This window comes from Manis javanica, chromosome 3, assembly GCF_040802235.1.
Source record: "Manis javanica isolate MJ-LG chromosome 3, MJ_LKY, whole genome shotgun sequence".
Taxonomy (NCBI): Eukaryota; Metazoa; Chordata; class Mammalia; order Pholidota; family Manidae; genus Manis; species Manis javanica.
Genome location: NC_133158.1, coordinates 201,170,254 through 201,191,068, shown reverse-complemented (window position 1 = coordinate 201,191,068; position 20,815 = coordinate 201,170,254). Strand labels below are relative to the sequence as shown.

General features: G+C 36.8%; 1 protein-coding gene across 4 annotated transcripts in view; it reads left to right on the top strand.

Moving 5' to 3' along the window:
• SMAD1 (SMAD family member 1) overlaps nt 1-20,815 on the top strand; it is a 72,086-nt gene that overhangs the window by 13,916 nt on the left and 37,355 nt on the right. For all 4 annotated transcript variants that reach the window (XM_037024621.2, XM_073232612.1, XM_073232611.1 and 1 more), the window contains one exon: nt 20,047-20,629. In XM_037024621.2, the coding sequence (XP_036880516.1) occupies nt 20,230-20,629 (400 nt within the window). In that variant the 5' untranslated portion in view covers nt 20,047-20,229. The remainder of the gene's footprint in view (nt 1-20,046; nt 20,630-20,815) is intronic.

Sequence of the window (20,815 nt, the reverse complement as noted above, 5' to 3'; positions counted from 1 at the left end):
TCAGGATATATAGTATATTATTAGTATAAACAAAATGTGATAAGGAATTAAAATCTCTTTCATAAAGCACAATACATTCCAAAAACAATGTTTAAATTTTTTTTAAAATTTTTGATATGTAATTGACATACCATATTATTGGTTTCAGGGGCACAGGAATGTGATTTGACATTTGAATACATTGCAAAATGTATTCACTGTAAGTCTAATTACAATCTCTCACCTTAGAAAGTTAATACAGTTTTATTGCCTATATTCTGTACATTATATCTCCATGACTTATAACTGGAAGTTTGTACCTCTTGAGTCTCTTTACCCGTTTTTGTCCCCTCTCAGCCCTCCCCTCTGGCAACCTCCAATCTGTTCTTTGTGTCTGTGAGTCTAGGTTTTGTTTTGTTTGTTTATTTATTTAATTCCACATAATCAGTGAAATCATGCTTTGTTTGTCTGTCTTTGACTTCACTCAGCATAATGCCCTCAAGGCCCACCCACGTCACAGATGGTAAGATTTCCTTCTTTTTTATTTTTTGGAGCTGGATAATATTCCATTGTTTGTGTATGTGTATTATATAAATATATTCCATTGATGGACATTTAGGTTGTTTCCATGTCTTGGCTACTGTAAATAATGCTGCAGTGAACATACATCTTTTTGAGTTAGTGTTTTCATTTTCTTTGGATAAATAAATACCCAATAGTGGAACTGCTGGATCATATAGTAACTATTTTTAATTTTATGGGGAACCTTCATTCCGTTTTCCATAGCTCCTGTTGCACCAATTTACATTCCCACTAACAGTGAACGAGGGCTCTCTTTTCTCCACATTCTCTCCAGCATGTGTTATTTCTTGTCTTTTGGGTAATAGCCATTCTGACAGGTGTTAGGTGATCTCTCAGTGTGGTTTAGATTTGCATTTCCCTGATGATTAGAGATGTTGAGTGTGTTTTCATGTACCTGTCGGCCATCGGCATATCTTCTTTGGAAAAATGTCTACAATTGTTCATTTGTATTAAGGCCGCTTTGGATTATCCATTCCATTGTTCATATCCACTGGTGACTCATTGTCAGGCAGTTGAACCATTTGGGGTTTCCATTGCACAGGAGGTAACAAAGCCTCGATGCACAGGAGATGGAGTTAGGACAAACACGATGGTATAGATTGATGGCCACTTGGCCTGTATGTGTGTCCTTAGATAAACAGCTGAACATGTATAATGTTTATCATAGTCAGTCTTAGGAAATGGTTCCCCCACCCCCTGTTTACCACTTTATAACTATAAGCTTGGTAGTGGTGGAACTGTCTCATACTCATTTTCTTTCTACTGCACGTTTATGTTGGTGGAAGTGCTTAAAGAATTTGTGCTTAAAGAAAATAGTGAAGACTAAAGCTCTCCTAGCAGTTGAACATATACAGGAGGAGAACTTGGATTCTGAAGCCTGCTAAGAGCACCCTTAGGATTTTTTACTCTGGTAAATAAGTCAGTGTGAGGAAGTTAATAGGTAGGACTGGACTGAACAGGTGATGGGAGGTAGAAAAGGTCTAGATTTACGGTACAGGCCTGTCTCCTTCTGTAGCTGCTGCTTGCTCAGATACAAACATTGCACCTCTGATCCAGTGGACAGCATTGCCTTTGCTTCTGGAAGAGGGCTGCTCTTGGTCCAGTTTCTCCTCAGAGGTGGCCAAGAGAATGTTAAATCCAGTCAGTTTTTGGCAGATTGAAAACAAGCTGTCAATAATCATCATGTGGAGAAGAGTGAAATCTGGCTCATCCTAATATTTGTTTCAGTGGTTATGTAGACTTTGATTTCTTAAACATATTTTATTCTTCCAAATAACAGATTGATATACTGGAAATGGGACAAGACAAATTGCACTTGGAGATATATATAAGGAATACAAAGTTTTTTTTTGGTAAGAAATTTATGCCTTGAAAACTTAGAAGGATATTTCAGTTGTTACTGGGAAGGGGACTACAGGACTAGGGTGAGAAGGAAACTTACTTTTTGTTATAGTATGCCATTTTGTAAAACTGAATTTTTGATCATACGGCTGAATTGTTTAATAAAAAAATATATTCCCACCCATGTCGTATTCACCCAGAATTAGGTCATATATTCCAGCCTTGTGTTCAGGAATAAATTTCTCTGAAAATCCCAGGTCAGTGGTATTCTGTTCTGTGCAGAAACACTTGTAATTATTTTTTCCTATATAAAATGATAAGTTTTGCCACCTCTTGGTCATAATACTGTCGTGGAGTCATGTAGAATAAATCTCTTACCTACTTAAGTTTGTCTTCCTATACTTTTATTATTGAGAGTTTAAAATTGAAAAGTTAATGGTTATAAGTTAAAAAGATCTGCTGTCCTGCACTCCCTTGCTCCCAGCTCTCTCCTAAAGGTAACCACTTATTCAGTTTTGTTTATTTCCTTCCAGGCCTTTAAAAATGCCCAAATACATGTACAGTTTTTGTTTGTACTTGTGTTTTTAAAGTGGAATCATACTATATATATGTACAGGATATATATTGTTGCTGGAAAGGGGTCTATAGAGTCAGTCCTGCAGCCTTTTTTAACTGAGCAATTATGGTAATGGTTTTATTTCCATGGTAGATATGAAAGGCTTTTTTTTTTTAGCAGTTACATCATTGTGAGATGCACCATGATTTAATCATTCCATTATGCTTAGACATCTGGGTTATTTGCAACATGAAAATCCTTGAACATAGATCTTTGTGTGTGCTCGTTTGAGGGTGCTGCTTCCCAGTAGTGTCTCAGGGCTTGGCTCTTCTCTATCATAAACCTCACACCACGGAGCCTAGAGGTGCAGCGTCCTGCTCATTGCCTCCTCCAGACCATTCTTCCAGCATCCTCCATGGACCTGCTCAGCACTGAATGTCCTGTCAGATTGTACCACTTACTTCTCTTCCTTGGTCGTTTAACTGCTGCCCCACTCCCCATCAGTCACCCTAAGTGCTCCAAGGTTTTAGCTTCTAGCTGTTACTGCCTGCTCACTGGTCTTGTGATAGTTATTGGACTACTTCCTCAGTGACCTGACCCCATCTCAGATCATCTCATGGTTCCATAATAAAGGATTTTGCTCTTCAAAAAGTTGAACAGATTTTTCCCAACTTTATGGTTATTTTCTTTATTTACTTAAACAATAAAGTGTATTTGTTCATGGCCATACCTTCAGAACATACCAGAATCTGAACACTTGGCCACACTGATGCAAACCTTTATCCTCTCACACTGTAACAATTGCCACAGCCTCCTAAGTGGTGTCCCTACTACTTCCTACTATTAGTAGCACTATTACTGCTGCTATTACTTCCATCTGTTCAGTCTGTTCTCAGCCTAGCCACAGTGATGCTGTTAAACCCTAAGTCAGATTGTGGCTTTCGTCTCTGCCGCACCTCCCAGTGGTCCCCATCTCAGTTTTGAGTGAAAGCTTTGAAGTCCCTGCAGGTTCCCTGTGTGTCTGCTGCCTTCACCTCTGTGACCCCACCTCCCACTGCTCTGCCCTCACTCGCTCCATTCCATGGACTCCTTGCCGTCCTTGAACTTTTCAGGCATGTTCTTGCCTCACGCCCTTTGCTTTTGCTCTTCACTCTGTTTGCACTGTGCTTTCCCAGATGCCACCTGGCTCAGCGCCTCACCATTTCAGGCTTCTATTTGAATATTACTGTCCCTGACCACCAGAAATGTAGGTCTCATTAAGGTATGGAGTTTTTAAAAAAAACACTAGTTCTGTCTCTTTTGTTCAGTGTTGTGTCCCCAGTGCTTAGAACAGTGTCTGGCGCATCATAGGTGCTGAATGGCTGTAGTGATTATTGGCTTTTCTTTTCCTTGTTTCCTTTACTTTTCTCTTTTTTTTTTTTGGAATAAAGTTAGAACTTCACTGAACAAAATAAGCACTGGGACAGAAACTTCATTTTTTTGGTATATGTTAAGTATTAAAATTAGCTTTCTTATTTGTGAAATACTGCTTTGTTAATAAAATACATTTTTCAGCATGTTATAATTTTCAAATCAATTTTACATATTCCTATTTAAGCCTCCTAACAACCCAGCAGGGTAGGTGGCGGAATCAATATTTTGTGGAGAAGCAAGTTTGAGGCTCAGGCGTTTTGTTCCAAGGAAACTGGAAAAGTGCCATTCCACCTACTTCTTTTCATTCCAAGTGAAGGGCTCTTGTTTTCTCATTCAGAAACATCTTAAAATGACAGAAAAATCGTAGGGGTTTACTTGAAAGCCTGGAGAATGTAATGTGTCTTGATTTTTTTATTCTGGGTTGGTCTGCTTTTTGTTTCCATTTTGAAAGTACATAAAATAAATGGTTAACTTTAAAAGTCCTGACAATGACAGATCAACAAGTTTTATTTCTCTCACCTGTGGAGGAAGTGGCCTCCACCCAGTTTTACTGAATTAGGAGGGAAGTGATTTTTTCAAGTGATAAAAAGAAATAAAATTCCATGCTCTTCCCAGAGGAGGAGTTCAACAATTGGGAGAATGGCGTGAGACCATATGTTGGTTTGTAAAAGGATATAACTTGTAAAGATGTTTCCTTTGATGCCTGTGATGAATATAGATGTGTTTCCCTTCTAGAGGGTCCTGATTAAATTATTCAATTAAGAGCAGAACTGAAGGATCTAAACACAGGGAGAAGGTTCAGGCCATCCTGCCTTGTGTATGTCAGCTCACCCCTGCAGATGTGCATGTTTGTGTCATAAACAGCACCTGTGAGATCAGTGGAGAAAGAGAAATATGTTTCAAATAATGAAATACCACAAGATTTTTTGTTTTAATAAAAGGATTAGTTTTTTCTTTCTCTAGTCTGTTCCATTTTCATCTGTGATTTTGGCATTTGAGTTAACTTACTTGTTTCAGCCTGGTTAATGACTTTAGTATCTCCTCTGGTGTAAAATGTACATATACCACTTACTGGAATATGGTCCTGAGAAAGTTACTTATCCTCTGATCTTCATGTTTATTAGTAAAATTGAGATGATACATACCTTGAATTGCTGTAAGGAGTCAATAAGATGATGTTTATAAGAACAACCAATATGATGCTTGCATAAGATAATAGGTCAGTTACAATAAGTTTATTCATTTGTTCATGATGAATCATTCGTAACTGGCCACTTATGGAAATTTACCACATTTAGCATTCTTTGCGTTCTGTAGAATTGCTTTTCTATGACAACAAGTGACTCAGAATAGTTTTTTTTAAAGAGACAACTACTGTAGACTTTTTCCTCATGTCAATAAAATTTAATTTTAAAATGTCTCTGGTCTTCAGTCCTCTGTGTTGGAGGAGTCCAAATGACTTCAGTTTTTTAGTTGAGTTGGTAACAGATGAAATTGGTCAGGGTGAGGTATTAGGACTGGACAACTGGAAAGGCCACCATGTTCTGCAGGACAATTTTCCATTACAAGCATGAATTTGAGATTGGGGATTCAGTTGGATTAAGGAATGTTGTACAACTTTTAGGGGAAGTGGTGAGGAAATGTAAAACTAAGCCAAGTTTATTTGTTGAGTTGAGAACAGTGAGAACATTTTTTAAGTGCTTTCAGTCTTATTAAAAAAGTAGTCATCTAATGAAACAAAACAGAACTGACACTGTTCTATAGGGAATCTCTGTATCTAAGAAAAACGGACCAGTTGCCGTATAATAAGCAGCCTAGGTTTGTCAGGATGGAAGGCTTCTGTGTGCAGAGCAGAACCAGAGAATTGGCTAACACAGTGAAGATACATTGACACTTAAATACATAAACTACACTTCTGTCCTTAGAGATTCATGTAATTGTGACATCCATAAATTCCTTCATTTTCGTCAAGGAACACTACTTCTGAAATCTTTTGGCTGAAATGCCGCAGCTTGCAATGAACTTAAAAGTGGTAAGTGGAAAGCTTGAATTTAAAGTCTCTGTGTTACTCCTCTTCTTTTTGATTCCTAAGATTCCACATTGCAGCTCTTGCTAGTCTGTCACTTAAGTCGCACCTGAGAGACTGGCAGACTGGCGTTAGTGCCCGTGTAGTAAGTAAGGCAGCAGTACCTACACAATTGTATTTCTAAAACTAGGCCTTCAAAAGCTTATCCTCTTTCCACCTTAACCCCCCTGCCGTTTCTCCAGGTTTGGAAAATTAATCTCAGAAAAAACTTTTTAAGTGAAAAAATGTCATGCTAGCTGTTCTGTGCCATCACACATTTAGAAAGTTGGGAAATGTTTGGAAGTAACCAAAACAAGGCTTTAACAACTAAGGCTCAATAAGGTGAAATTTGACCTCTGGGTGTTTGTGGTAGCAGGACTTTGCTGCCGCTTTGATCTGAGACCCATCAGAATTCTTCTCTGATCTCCGGTGGATCTTCTTTGTTCATATCACTTTCTTGGATAACAATTTTGCTTAAATACATTTTATTTTTCTCAGGACTCAATTGAAGTAGAGTTCCTTTTAGCCTGACTTTGTAGCAATGAAGTGGGTAGTTTAAAAAGTGCTTTCAAATCTGTAAAAGAAATGTAGAGATGGGGTATGTGTGGGGGACTTGATAATGGGGGGAATCTAGTAACCACAATGTTGCTCATGTGATTGTATATTGACAGCAAAAAAAAAAAAATGTGGAGAGAGTTTATCCATCCTCACTTTCTTGTTTTAGGATGTTTTTCCCCTGTGCGGGTTAATGGTGAGTTTTATTCAGCTACATTTGACCGATTTGAAATTGAAATGTTGAAAGTCAAGGGCTAATGGCTATTTTAAAACAGGAAAAAGAAATGCAGAGGCACTTCACCTGTTTTCTCCTGCAATACAAATATCTCAAAACTAAGTTCCTAATTGGAGTAACTAGGGAGTAGAAATATTTGAACAGATTATTTTTTGAAACCAAATCACAGAGCATTTGAGAGACTGAAATAGCTAGAGAAAACCAAGAGGCAGCAAAGTTTACCACAAAACACCTCTGTTTTTATATTCATTGTAATGGCATTATACTTACATAGCAAATTTTAACTTGTGTTTTTTTTTTCCTTTCTGCCTTAAGAGTAGATGAAGATGTGTTATTTTCCTTAAGGAGCTGTATAATAAATACTGCTTTTATTGGGAACAATTTAAAGTCGCTACCACGTGTAGTTAGTTGTGTTCTACTTGTCCCAAACTACTGTCTCCACCTGTCGTCATTACTGAGTTCGCAGGTACTGTTCATAGGATTGTTTCTCCATCTGGATATGTGGGTGTATGTGCTGTTTCTGCTTCCACGCTCTTGCTAAGGCAGTATGTGGCTGCCTGCCATTCCACTTTAAGTCATAGGTATTTTAGTATTATCGAAGTTTGGAAGTTCCCAGGTCTTCAGGCCCTTGGATTAATTCTGTAGCTTCATTTTATTTATGCCTAATGAATATGATTATGATCATTCCCCTCTTCCCCATTTTGTGAGTTCTCCCTCTCTTACTGACAAAGTTCTTTGCAGTGCTTGGCTTAATGATGGATTGCTTTTTATGTTTTAAAGTATTTACTGACATTGAATCTTTGAAATATTTTTCTTTATAGCTTTCATCTTTTTAAGCACTCTTTAGTCCTAATCTGTGGCATCTAGTCTTCTGTGATTTCTATGAGTGTCCCGAAATTTTAGGGTATCTTTGTTTTATCCTCATTGGGATTTCTAGTCTGCTTTGAGATTTCTGCTTTTGGTAGGAGCACATAGTTACAGCTGACTTGGGGTACCTAAATGAAATCAAGTAAGTTAAAAAAAAGAGTCCATTTTGGAGCAGTGAAGTTATATTTCAGGTATGCTCACCATTTGACTGATGTTTCAATTTAGCTAAGTATCTCAGGGGGGCAAGAGTTCTCATCAGGCTTTGAATTCTAAAATTGGAGGTAAGGATAGATGACACATGCCTTTCCATAGGTATTGGTTAATACTGGTCCTAAACACTTCCTACAACACATCTCAGGTATTTTGCATCTCCATAGCATTCTAGTTAGGGGTGTGTGTGTGTGTGTGTGTATAGTGAAATATTTTAGACATAAAAACTGAACTACAAAAATCATAGTCTGCTTATGATTTCTCTGAAGTCCCACTGTTGTATAGCTCTTCTTTGGGAGTTCGAGTCTTACTTTATCTTTTCATTCACAAGATCCTCTGTTTAAGAAGAAACCTAGTGAGTGGTATAAGTCAGGAAATAGGCACACAATTTATTTAGTTACTTGGAAATACTTGTTTCCCCAAAATATCATTTTTATAGAAAGATAATTTTTGTGAAGTTGTCTTTTTTCATTAAATAACTTATCCAACTGTTAAACAGTTTCAAAGGGAAGTTAGTCAGTACCCTGCGCTTTAGTTCCTTGATGCTTTTGATCTTTATGCCATGATGTTTTACCAGTAGAGTTAAGACAGAGTAATGAACCAAAGAACAAGAAGTGAAAGAAAAAAATAGTTGCTTGCTTCATTGATGATAGACCATTTATCTTCTGTTAATTACTTTTTTAAAGGTACTGTGAGTCTCTGAATTTTTCCCCTATATCTTATGTTTATTTTATTGAATAATTTGATTAGTCCCTCAATATCTAATGGGATCATTTATTTTGTCTAGTTCACTAAATTCCATCCCAGTTCAGGAACAGTAAAACGGCACTAGTCTAAAGCTGCAGAGGACACTTTGTCGTTATCTGTCTCCTCTTCCCCTCATACTTGGTTTATAACATTTGATGAGGCTACCTGACGCACCCCCTTTTTTTTTATTGTATCTTTAGATACAAAATAGAGTAATTTTCTCTTAAAACTTTCTTTGGGAATCTGGGATCTGAAAAGTATTGAATGACAATATATTTGTTGATAGTCACACAGTTGGATAATAATCTTTCTTTACTAGCTGAGGCCAAGATGAAGAAAATTCCCATTGTTGCGCATCTGTCTAATTAGGTTTCCCTAAATATAAAGTGAGTTACACAGCAGTTGAAGGTTTTTTTTTTTAATTTTTTTACTTTTTTTCTTTTAACAGTAAGGAATACCACATCAGCTGCAAAATTAAATAGCCCAGTCAAAAGCAGTATTATAAGAGTATTTTTCTCATTTGGCTTCTGGCAGTGCTGATAGAATTCCTTACCATGGGCTAGACTCCATAGCGTAGTGAATTTAGAACCCTGTTTTAAACTGCATTTTTATTATTTCTGAAATCAGATCATACTATAAGTCCAGCCTGACTTAATAAGTAGAGTTTATGTGTGGCTTGAGCTCATGAACTTGATTGTTTTCTTGTAATTAGTAAATATTTCATATAGCAGCCTTTAAAAAAACTTTGAAAGGTATACTTTTTCATTAAAGTGGTTGAAGTTTAGCAAACTAGGAGAGAAAAAGAGGTATTACTAACTCCAAACTCAGCCACTATTAATATTTTGGTATATTTACATAGTTACTCGTGCTCTATATTACTGTTTTATGTTCTACTTAAGGTTTTCTCCAACTTTACATGGTTTTTATGAACATAAATTTTTAAACATTCCATAATTGTATGAATAGATATGGCTTACTTAACGATTTCCTAATTATTAGGGTTTTTTTTCCTATAATAAATACTGCTCAATGAAAATCTTTGTGCAAAACCTCTTTACCTTTCTAGTTCAGAATATACTTAGAGTAAGTTTCTGAAAGTGGAGGTGCTGGAACAAATAACTCAATATTTTTAAGATTTCTTGGAGATTCTTTACAAGATGAATATATATTTTTTGGTCAGTGCAAAATGTTTGTATTTGGAGAAGAGGGAAGGAAATCTCTGTTTGCTGACTCATGTTTTTATTTTGCACTTTAGACTGATAAGGCCACTTAGCTTTTGACATAAACTAAAGCAGGAAGTACAAAAAGGCGCAGGAAAAAAATGAGTTGTCTTGCCAAGGCCATAGTATAATGGACTCATTTTAGTTCCTGATGGGAGGTGGGTGACTAGTTGGACTTGCATATAAAAAAAAGGCTTAACTCAAGGCAAACATAAGTTATCAGCTTGTATTTTGTTTCATCTATGCACATTTATATGCAAAGCTTTGTGATCTTGTCATTTTAGTTATTCTGAGTGGCATCAAGTCATTTCACCCTCCACCTGGCTTCTGCAGGTTGGAGGCAGTAGTTTTTTCTGTTTTTGTTTATTGTTTGCTGTATGGAGACATCTTTCTGTATTAAGGATATCACCTTAGCTGTCTAAAATATACATCTAATCACGCTGGTGCTCTGATTTAAAACCTTCCATTTGTTGGCAGGATAGGATGTATTACAGGCTTTCACAGTCTTGCTCCTATCCTTAGCAGCCTGTATCTTCTGGCCACCTTGAACCCTGGCATTTCTGTGATATACCTGTTTGAACTAGCAATTTAGAAAAGTGGTTAAACAATTGAGGCTCTAAAACCAGACAACATGGATTCAAACCCTGGCCCTGCCGTACAGTTGTGTATGTAAATTTTGGACACATCCTTTAACTTTTCTCTATTTCGCTTTATTTACATTTAAAATGAGGAAAATATAATAATTTTTTTTTTTCAGAGGGATTGTTGCAGAGATAAAAGTAGTTAATAGATGTAAAGTGCTTGGAATAATGTCATGTAATGATCATTCACAGTGTTAGCTCTGTTGTTCCACAAAATTCTGCTCATCCTTTAAGGCCTGTCTGATATTTTCTTTTTGGGAAAACTTCCTGAAACCTTTGGAGTTAATTGTTCTCTTTTTCTGCTCATATATCTTATTGTTTAGACCTATTTAAGAGTAGTTATCACACAGTGTATAGCTAGTTCATGGTGGGCGTATGCACACTACATAGGCCGACTCTTCAGGGGACCTTAATACAGTCATACATCCTTGTGGCGGAGGCCCTGGAGATGGCCTGATGAGCCTTCTCAGCACAGTCCTTTAGCGTTAGCGTGCAGGAACCAATTTGCCCCAGTAAGAGTGAGCTGTTTATACACTGGCTCTTCCATTGGACTGTGTGCCTTTTCAGGATATAGACATTTTTGCCTCTGTCTCCTGTGTGAATAGCACAGTACCAGACACTTAGCAGGCACTCTGCTTTGCTGAATGAATGTCAATTTAAATAGTTAAAGGTTTGAAATGGTGGTTCTTTATTTCACCTCTCACCCTCAACACACTTGCCTTCTATAGCTAACTCATAAGTGATAGATTTTGAAAAGTCCCACTTGATTCTGATAAAAACTCACCCCTCGTTCCTGGACTTGCCATTGGAATGAAGAAGGAGATAACTAAGCTGGCCTGTGCATACAGTAAAACAACAAATTTGACTGGATCTATATTGACGAAACTCAACCAAGAATTAGGAGAAGTGCAAGTTGCAGTGTTCCAAAACCGTGCGACTATAGACTATCTACTGTTAAAAGAACATATGGGATGTGAACAGTTCCCAGGAATGTGTCATTTTAATTTGTCTGATATTTCTCAAACTATTCAAATTCAGTTAGACAATATCCATCATATTATTGGTAAGTTTTCACAAATGCCTAGGGTACCTAACTGGTTTTTGTGGTTTCACTGGATATGGCTGGTAATTGTAGGTCTGCTTTTGTTATGTAGCTGTATTCCTATTCTGTTAATATGTGTAAGCAATTTAATCAGTAGTTTGTTAAAACCTATACATGCTTATGTTACTCTACAAGAAGTTATGTCAAAGAAATAATCAATCTTCCCATGTTTTCTTGCTACTTATATAACTTTTCTTCTTCCTTCCTAATTACAACCCTTTAGTAGAATTCGTGCCTCATATCGAAAATTACCGAGTATCATAATTCCTCCAAGTGGTAAAGATACCTCAAGACAAATGCTGGGCATAAAAGCCACAGGGCATAAATCTGCAAAGAAGTAAAAAGCTAACCTTTTCAAAGAATATTGCTTGACTCTCACTTACCAACTTTACATTTCCCTGTATGGCCCCGGAAGATGACTGGTTAGCCAGAGACGGGTAAGATTCCTCAAGGGAGGAACAACCTAAGACAGGCACAGTCGCAGGGGGGCCATCAGGTGAGAAATTGGGGATCAGCAGAGGTGAGGCTTAGAACCTCACAACCCCTGTTTTGAGAGAAATCTTCTGCATCCGTGGATGTTTTGTTGCCCTTGTCTAGCTTGGATTAATACTTAGTCTTATAGGCACACACCTGATCATCTACATTTGCCCTCTTATAGCACTAAATTATGTTTTCTACCTTTATCTTGCATCTACCTACCACTTCAGCATTTTATTAAAAAATAAAATAAAATAAGGGAGAAATGTGGGATTCACATATAAGTCAAGTATAAAAATCAAATGAATAATCATATCTGACTTGATTGTTTATAGTTCATGATGTGTGATCAAAACCGAAAGTTTCTGTGATATGACTGCCCTTGCACTGTTCACCATGTAAGAACTTGTTCATTATGCTTCAGAAGATTGGAGACTGTTGAGAATTAGGCTTGGGGTTGATTAATGATTGTGCATTGAGTCCCCTATACAGAATTTTATTGTTATTAACAACCATTTGATCAATAAATATGAGAGATGCCCTCTCAAAAAAAAAACAAACTCACCCCTCTATTTAAAAATCATTGGCTAATATATTGAAAAAGAGTTATGAAGTTAAAAAAAAAAGGAGAGAAAGAATAAGAAGAAATGTAGTCCTTTTGTAAATTGTTACCAGAGGACTAGAAAGAAGTTGTCTGTCTTGTTCTTTTGCCAAACTAACTTTTAGTAAAAGTAATTGGTCGTTTCTATAGGTACAGTCTGATCAAGTGTGACCCTGATAAAAGCATTTTTCTTTCTTCCTTTTCTGTTAAGTGAAAATAATACAAAATTCAAAACAACTGGTAAATTTGAGTTAAATATTTATTCATTCATTCATTCATTTATTTATGCATACATACATACATACCATCTTTTCACATCCCTTCTTTCATTGGCTCCACATCTGGGAGTCATCGTATCCTTCTTAAGTATTTTAATTCTTCTCCTTCCCTCTTGTCACACCCTTCCCCCAATCATGCAGGCTTCTAACACTCTTAAGTTTTGTCTGTTTTTTCATTAACAGTTTTATTGAGATGTAACTCGCATACCATACAATTCACCTGTTGAAAGTGTACAATTCAGTACCTTTTTGTGTAGTCAGAGAGTTCAGCAACCATCATTGCAATCCAATTTTAGAACAAAAGAAGTCTCCCCCCAAAAGAAGCCTCATACCCATGAGTAATCATTCCCCATTCTCCAACTCTTTTCAGCCCCGTGCAGCTACTCAATCAACTTTCCATTTCTATAGATACACCTCTTCTGGCAGTTGCACATAAATGAAGTCATACAGTATATGGTCTGTGGTGACTGGCTTCTTTTCACTTAGCATGATGTTTTCAAGGTACATCCATGATTTAGCATGTTGTTTTACTGCCAAATAATATTCCATTGTAGGGACACATAATACTTCATCCTTTCATCAGTCGATGAACATTTGTGTTGTTTCCACTTTGGGGCTCTTACAAGTAATGCTACTATGAACACTTGTGAACAAGTTTTTGTGTGGACACGTTTTTATTTCTTTTGGGTATATACCTAAGAGTGAAATTGCTAAGTCATTTGGTAACTATGTTTAACTTAGTGAGGAACTGCCAAACTGTTTTTCCACAGTGGATGTTCCATTTTACATTCCCACTAGCAGGACCAGTTTCTCTGACTACTCACAAACACTTGTTATTGCCTGTCTTCTGTCTTTTATAACAGACTATCCTAGTGGGTATGAAGTGCAGTCTGCACTGTGGTTCCATAATGGCTAGTGATGTTGAGAATCTTTTCATATGCTTATTGGCCATGTGTATAGCTTATTTGGTGAAATGTCTATTCTAAACTCTTTTAAAAAGGAAACAACTGATTCACTACATCCTATTGAATAATATTTATATTTAACAATATTCATATTTTATTGAATGAAGTTGGAGCTGCACACTTGGCCTTCTAATCTCTTCAGAGAGCTAAATCATTCATTAAACATTTATTGAGAATCTACTGTGTGCCAGAGAGTGCTGGGCTCCAAAGATAGGAAGTCAGTAAGACTGAATTCCTCAATCGATTTCCTGTAGTGAGGAAGGCAGATGCATAGACTACCGCAAAGTAGCTGTAGACGTGTACACTTTGCTTTGAACAGCTGTTCATAATCATTATCTTGTTAATTTCTGAGGATCAGTAATAATTTTCCCCATTTATTCCTGTTATTAGTAATTTTTGCCTTCTCTTTTATTGATCAGTTTTGCTAGAGCATTATCCAGTTTATTAGTTTTTCAATGAACCAACTTTGATTTTACAGGTTTTCTGTTAGGCTTTTTTTTTTTTTTTTTTTTTTTTTTAAGTTTCTGCCTTCATTTTCTTCTTTGGGTTTAATTTACTGTTCCTGTGTGTGTTTGCGTGTGTGTGTGTGTACACATAGAAAATTATTTTCCAGCTTTTTTTCTTTTCTAATATATGCATTTAAGAGTATACATTTCCCCTCTAAGCATGGTTTGTGCCACATCCTACAAGTTTTGATGAATCATATTATTAAAATCATTCAGTTAAAAGTGTTTTCTCTCAACAAAATGGGTATACAGGGCAAGTACCTCAACATAATAAAGGCCATATACGATAAACCCACAGCCAACATCATACTGAACAGCAAGAAGCTGAAAGCTTTTCCTCTGAGATCGGGAACAAGGCAGGAATGCCCACTCTCCTCACTGTTATTCAACATAGTACTGGAGGTCCTAGCCACGGCAATTAGACAAAACAAAGAAATACAAGCAATCCAAATTGGTAAAGAAGAAATTAAACTGTTACTATTTGCAGATGACATGATATTGTACATAAAAAACCCAAAAGACTCCACTCCAAAACTGCTAGAACTGATATCAGAATACAGTAAAGTTGCAGGATACAAAATTAACACACAGAAATCTGTGGCTTTCCTATACACTAACAATGAACTAATAGAAAGAGAAACCAGGAAAACAATTCCATTCACACTTGCATCAAAAAGAATAAAATACCTAGGAATAAACCTAACCAAGGAAGTGAAAGACCTATTCCCTGAAAACTATGAGACATTCTTAAGAGAAACTAAAGAGGTCACTAACAAATGGAAACTCATCCCATGCTCTTGGCTCAGAAGAATTAATATCATCAAAATGGCCATCCTGCCCAAAGCAATATACAGATTTGATGCAATCCCTATCAACTCATCAACATTCTTCAACGAACTGGAACAAATAGTTCAAAAATTCACATGGAAACACCAAAGACCCTGAATAGCCAAAGCAATCCTGAGAAGGAAGAATAAAGTGGGGGGAATCTCACTCCCCAACTTCAAGCTCTACTACAAAGCCATAGTAATCAAAACAGTTTGGTACTGGCACAAGAGCTACAGACCAATGAAACAGAACAGAGACTCCAGACATTAACCCAAACATATATGGTCAATTAATATATGATAAAGGAGCCATGGACATACAATGGGGAAATGACAGTCTCTTCAACAGATGGTGCTGGCAAAACTGGACAGCTACATGTAAGAGAATGAAACTGGATCACTGTCTAACCCATACACAAAAGTAAATTCGAAATGGATCAAAGACCTGAATGTAAGTCATGAAACCATCAAACTCTTAGAAAAAAATATGGGCAAAAATCTCTTGGACATAAACATGAGTGACTTCATGAACATATCTCCCCAGGCAAGGGAAACAAAAGCAAAAATGAACAAGTGGGACTATATCAAGCTGAAAAGCTTCTGTACAGCAAAGGACACCATCAATAGAACAAAAAGGTACCCTACAGTAAGGGAGAATATATTCATAAATGACAGATCCGATAAAGGGTTGACATCCAAAATCTATAAAGAGATCATGCACCTCAACAAACAAAAAGCAAATAATCCAATTAAAAAATGGGCAGAGGAGCTGAACAGACACTTCTCCAAAGAAGAAATTCAGATGGCCAACAGGCACATGAAAAGATGCTCCACATCACTTGTCATCAGAGAAATGCAAATTAAAACCACAATGAGATATCACCTCACACCAGTAAGGATCGCCATCATCTAAAAGACAAACAACAACAAATGTTGGCAAGGTTGTGGAGAAAGGGGAACCCTCCTCCACTGCTGGTGGGAATGTAAACGAGTTCAACCATTGTGGAAAGCAATATGGAGGTTTCTCAAAAAGCTCAAAATAGAAATGCCATTAGACCCAGGAATTCCACTTCTAGGAATTTACCCTAAGAATGCAGCAGCCCAGTTTGGAAAAGACAGATGCACCCCTATGTTTATTGCAGCACTATTTACAGTAGCCAAGGAAAGGAAGCAACCTAAGTGTCCATCAGTAGATGAATGGATAAAGAAGATGTGGTACATATACACAATGGAATGTTATTCAGCCATAAGAAGAAAATAAATCCTACCATTTGCAACTACATGGATGGAGCTAGAGGGTATTATGGTCAGTGAAATCAGCCAGGTGGAGAAAGACAAGTACCACATGATTTCACTCATATGTGGAGTATAAAAACAAAGAAAAAACTTAAGGAACAAAACAGCAGCAGACTCACAGAGCCCAAGAATGGACTAACAGTTACCAAAGGGAAAGGGACTGGGGAGGATGGGTGGGAAGGGAGGGATAAGGGCCGGGAAAAAAGAAAGGGGACATTACGATTAGCATGTATAATGGAGGGGGGGCATGGGGAGGGCTGTGCAACACAGAGAACACAAGTAGTGATTCCACAGCATCTTACTACACTGATAGACAGTGACTGTAATGGATTATGTGAGGGGGACTTGGTGAAGGGGGAAGCCTAGTAAACATAATGTTCTTCATGTAATTGTAGATTAATGATAACAAAATAAATTTAAAAAAAGAAAAAGTGTTTTCTAATTTCTGTAGTTTCTTCTTTGACTTACGGGATTTTTAAAAGTAATTATTTACAATAACTGCTTTTGTTGATTTAGTTATATTATGATCTAAAGATATATTCTGTATGGTTTTGGTACATAGCGATTTTCTTTTATGGCTCATTGGTCATTTTGGGTAAGTATTCTGTGTATTCGAAAGTACATATTATATGGCTGTTGGATGCAATGATCTATGTACATAAATTGATGAAATTTGTAAACATTATTTATCTATATTGATTTTTGTTTGCTTGTTTTATCAGTGACTATATTAATCTCCACTAAGACTGTGGGTTTGTCATTTTGTCATTTAAATTCTGTCAGTTTCTGCTTTATGTATTTTGAGACTGTTACTACTTGCCTAAAAATTTGGGGTTGTGATATATTCCTAGCAGAAATTGTGATGTTATTCATGGTAGATCAACTCTCTTTTGAGAGTTGATTGTGAAATGCCCCTTAATCTCTGGTGATACTTCTTATTTTAAAGTCTGTTTTGTCTGATTGGATAGTTATGCTAATGTTTTTATTAGCATAGTTTATCTTTTTCCTTCCTTTTTCTTTCAGTCTTTCTCTGCCCTTTTATTTAATGTGTGTCTTTAAAGTATGGTATAGGTAAGTGGTGCTCCCCATCCCCATCCCTGTTATACTTGCACCTTTAATCTGTTTATATTAAGTAATTGCTGATGCTTTCAGGACTTGGTCTAAATCTTAACATTTTCTATTTGTCCCATCTATTACTTGCTCCTCTTATCTCCTTTCTTATATTCTTTGGATTGATCATATTTTAAAAAATAATTCCATGTTTTTAACCCCTCTGTCACATTTTTATAGTTTCTAAATGATTCTTTTAGTATTTGCTTTATTATGACATAACTTCAGAACTTATCTCAATAATAACTTAATTCTTTACCACAGCCTGGGTAATACAGCAACCTTAGAACACTAATTTCATTTGGCCCTTTCTGCTTTTTTGTCATGCATTTTAACCCTATATTTTAAACACCGTAAGTTATTCCTATTATTATTTTGTAAAACCAGTATTCATTTAGACTTACCCGTCTTTACCTTTCTGGAGCTCGTCCTGCAGTTCCTGGCTTCTTTCTGGGATCTTTTTCCTTCTGCCTGACAAATTCCTTCTGAAAGCCAGCCTTCTCAAATGTTTTTGGTATGAAAGCATCTTTATTTCACAAATATTTTTGCATCATTTCTCTACTAAGTATAGAATTCTAAGTTACCAGTTATTTGCATTTAGCATGCTGAAGATGTCATTGTCTTCTTGTTCACATTGTTTCTGTTGAAATGTCAACTCTCAGATATCTTACTGAACTTATTTGAGAGTAATGCATCTTCAAAGATTTTTATCATAAGTTTTCAGCAATTTTACCATGATAGGACACATCAAAACTCATGGGTTTCTTTGTATTTATTCTTTTCAGGATTTGTAGGGCTTCTTGAGTCTCTGTCTAGATAGTCTGTTGTTGGTGTGAGAAAATCCTTGGACAATATCTACAAATACTGCCTCTGTCATAATTTTTCTCCTTTTCTCCCATCTCCTTGATCCAATCTAGTATTAAGATGATTCTAGACTATTTCAGTATAAAAACTGGTCTATTTAATTATTGTCCATACAACTAGGCATACCCTTCCAGGGGTCTTAACTGAAATAATGTATTTACTGAGGCTTCCTTCTCAGCAAGCCCTCAACTCCTGTTTTGTTTTTGTTTTTTTTGTCTCCTAAATATTATGACCCTAAATCTCTGCTTACTAGTTCTTCAACCTCTTTCAGCTTGGCTACTCTTGCTACTTAGAGCCATAGGTGTTGGCAAATGCCTCAAGAGGAAAAGCAGTAAAGAATGTCCAGCTACTTCATTGCTTTTCCCTTCTCTCCTGCCTCTTGACCCTCTAGTCCTGAGTACCTTCGTTTTCCTTTGATGACTTTAAAAAGTTGGGCTTTTTGCTTGTTTATATTTTATTAGCTTTTGTAATTATTTTTTGGAAGGAGGTTGGTGTGATACATGCTACTGCCTCTGAGACAGAGTTTGTGCAAAATTGTCCTCTTTAATCTTAACTTTTGTGTTTCCGTCTGCTAAGGGTAACTACAAGGTTTAAGTTAGACAGCTTGACTGAAGAATCTGGTATGATACATGTTCATGTGCTTCATTCCTTTCATGTTGTTAATAAAAAGCATATTTGAAAAAGTAGTAAGTAAATTTTCTACCTTGCTTGTCCTGTAGTCCATAGGCACAGGCTTGCTTTACTGAATAAATACCCAAAAATGTTGCAGCATTTATATAGTAGTAATATAACTACCTTTTCTTTTAGCATAATAGATTATTGAACAAACCAAAAACAGATGTTGACTATTGTATTTTAATTTTTTTCCTGTTGTTTTTAGTTTTTATTGATTGCAGTATGTTTTGAAGTAGATTTTTAGAGCCTCTTAAGTGAATCTAAGTATAAAATGTTACAATGTCTGTTGAGAACTTGGATTTTTTTGCACTAAGGTGTGCCTATTGCTTCTATCTCAGAACCCCTATAAATAGTAACATTCTATTATTTAAACTGCACCTTTATTTATCTATAAAATGCCCATGATTGTATTACCTAGCTGCAAGAACCATTTGAGAAGTTGAATACTGTGCTTGGGCTGCCATAACAAAATACCATAGATTGGTTAACCTGAATGACAAATTTATTTCTCACAGTTCTGGAGCCTGGAAAGTCCAAAATCAAGGTTCCAAACAATCTGGCTTCTGGTGAGGAATCTCCCGGTCTTATAGACAGCTGCCTTCTCTGTGTCTTCCCATGGCTTTCCTCAGCACATACACATGCGGAGAGAGAGGAATCTCTCCTTTCCTCTTATAAAGCCACAATCCTATCAGATTAATAGCCCTGCCCTCATGATCTCGTCTACCTTCCTTACTTCCTTAAATGCTCCGTCTCAGATACAGTCACAGTGGGAGTCAGGGCTTCAACATGCGTTTCAGGGAGTACAGAATTCAGTCCATAGCACACTGTGATACATAAAAACACTGGAAGTAGTACCTGGCCCATAGTAATTATTTAATAAATTGTGATTTTATAGTGGAGATGATTAAAATTTTTCCCCTTTTGTCTTTTCTAGGTGGTGACTTTGGGTTTTATTTTGAAATACCAGGAATGGTCATTTCTACTTTTCAGGACCTCAAAACCAAGAAGCTAAAGAGAATCCTGTGTACATAAAGTAAAATCTCATCTGTTCCTCTTTTGTATTTGGAGACTCCCTTATTTCACCACATACAAGGAGTATATAACTAGTGCAGTCATTATGAACGTGACAAGTTTATTTTCCTTCACAAGTCCAGCTGTGAAGAGACTTCTTGGGTGGAAACAGGGCGATGAAGAAGAAAAATGGGCAGAGAAAGCTGTTGATGCTTTGGTGAAAAAATTGAAGAAAAAGAAAGGTGCCATGGAGGAACTGGAAAAGGCACTGAGTTGCCCGGGGCAGCCAAGTAACTGTGTGACCATTCCCCGCTCTCTGGACGGCAGGCTGCAGGTCTCCCACCGGAAGGGACTGCCTCATGTCATCTATTGCCGTGTCTGGCGCTGGCCTGACCTTCAGAGCCACCACGAACTAAAACCACTGGAATGCTGCGAGTTTCCTTTTGGTTCCAAGCAGAAGGAGGTGTGCATCAACCCTTACCACTATAAACGAGTAGAAAGCCCCGGTAAGTGAGTCCTTCTGTATTGATGTGCTTAGCAGATTCATGTTTAAGGTATCAAAGTAATCCCTTTCCATGTTCTTAGTTGCAATTTTTAAATATTAGAAGGAAATACGTTTGTCAGCCCTTGACTGTTTCATGTATTCTAACAACTGAGTCCTCTCTAGTTAACTTTACTTCTTAGGAGCAAGG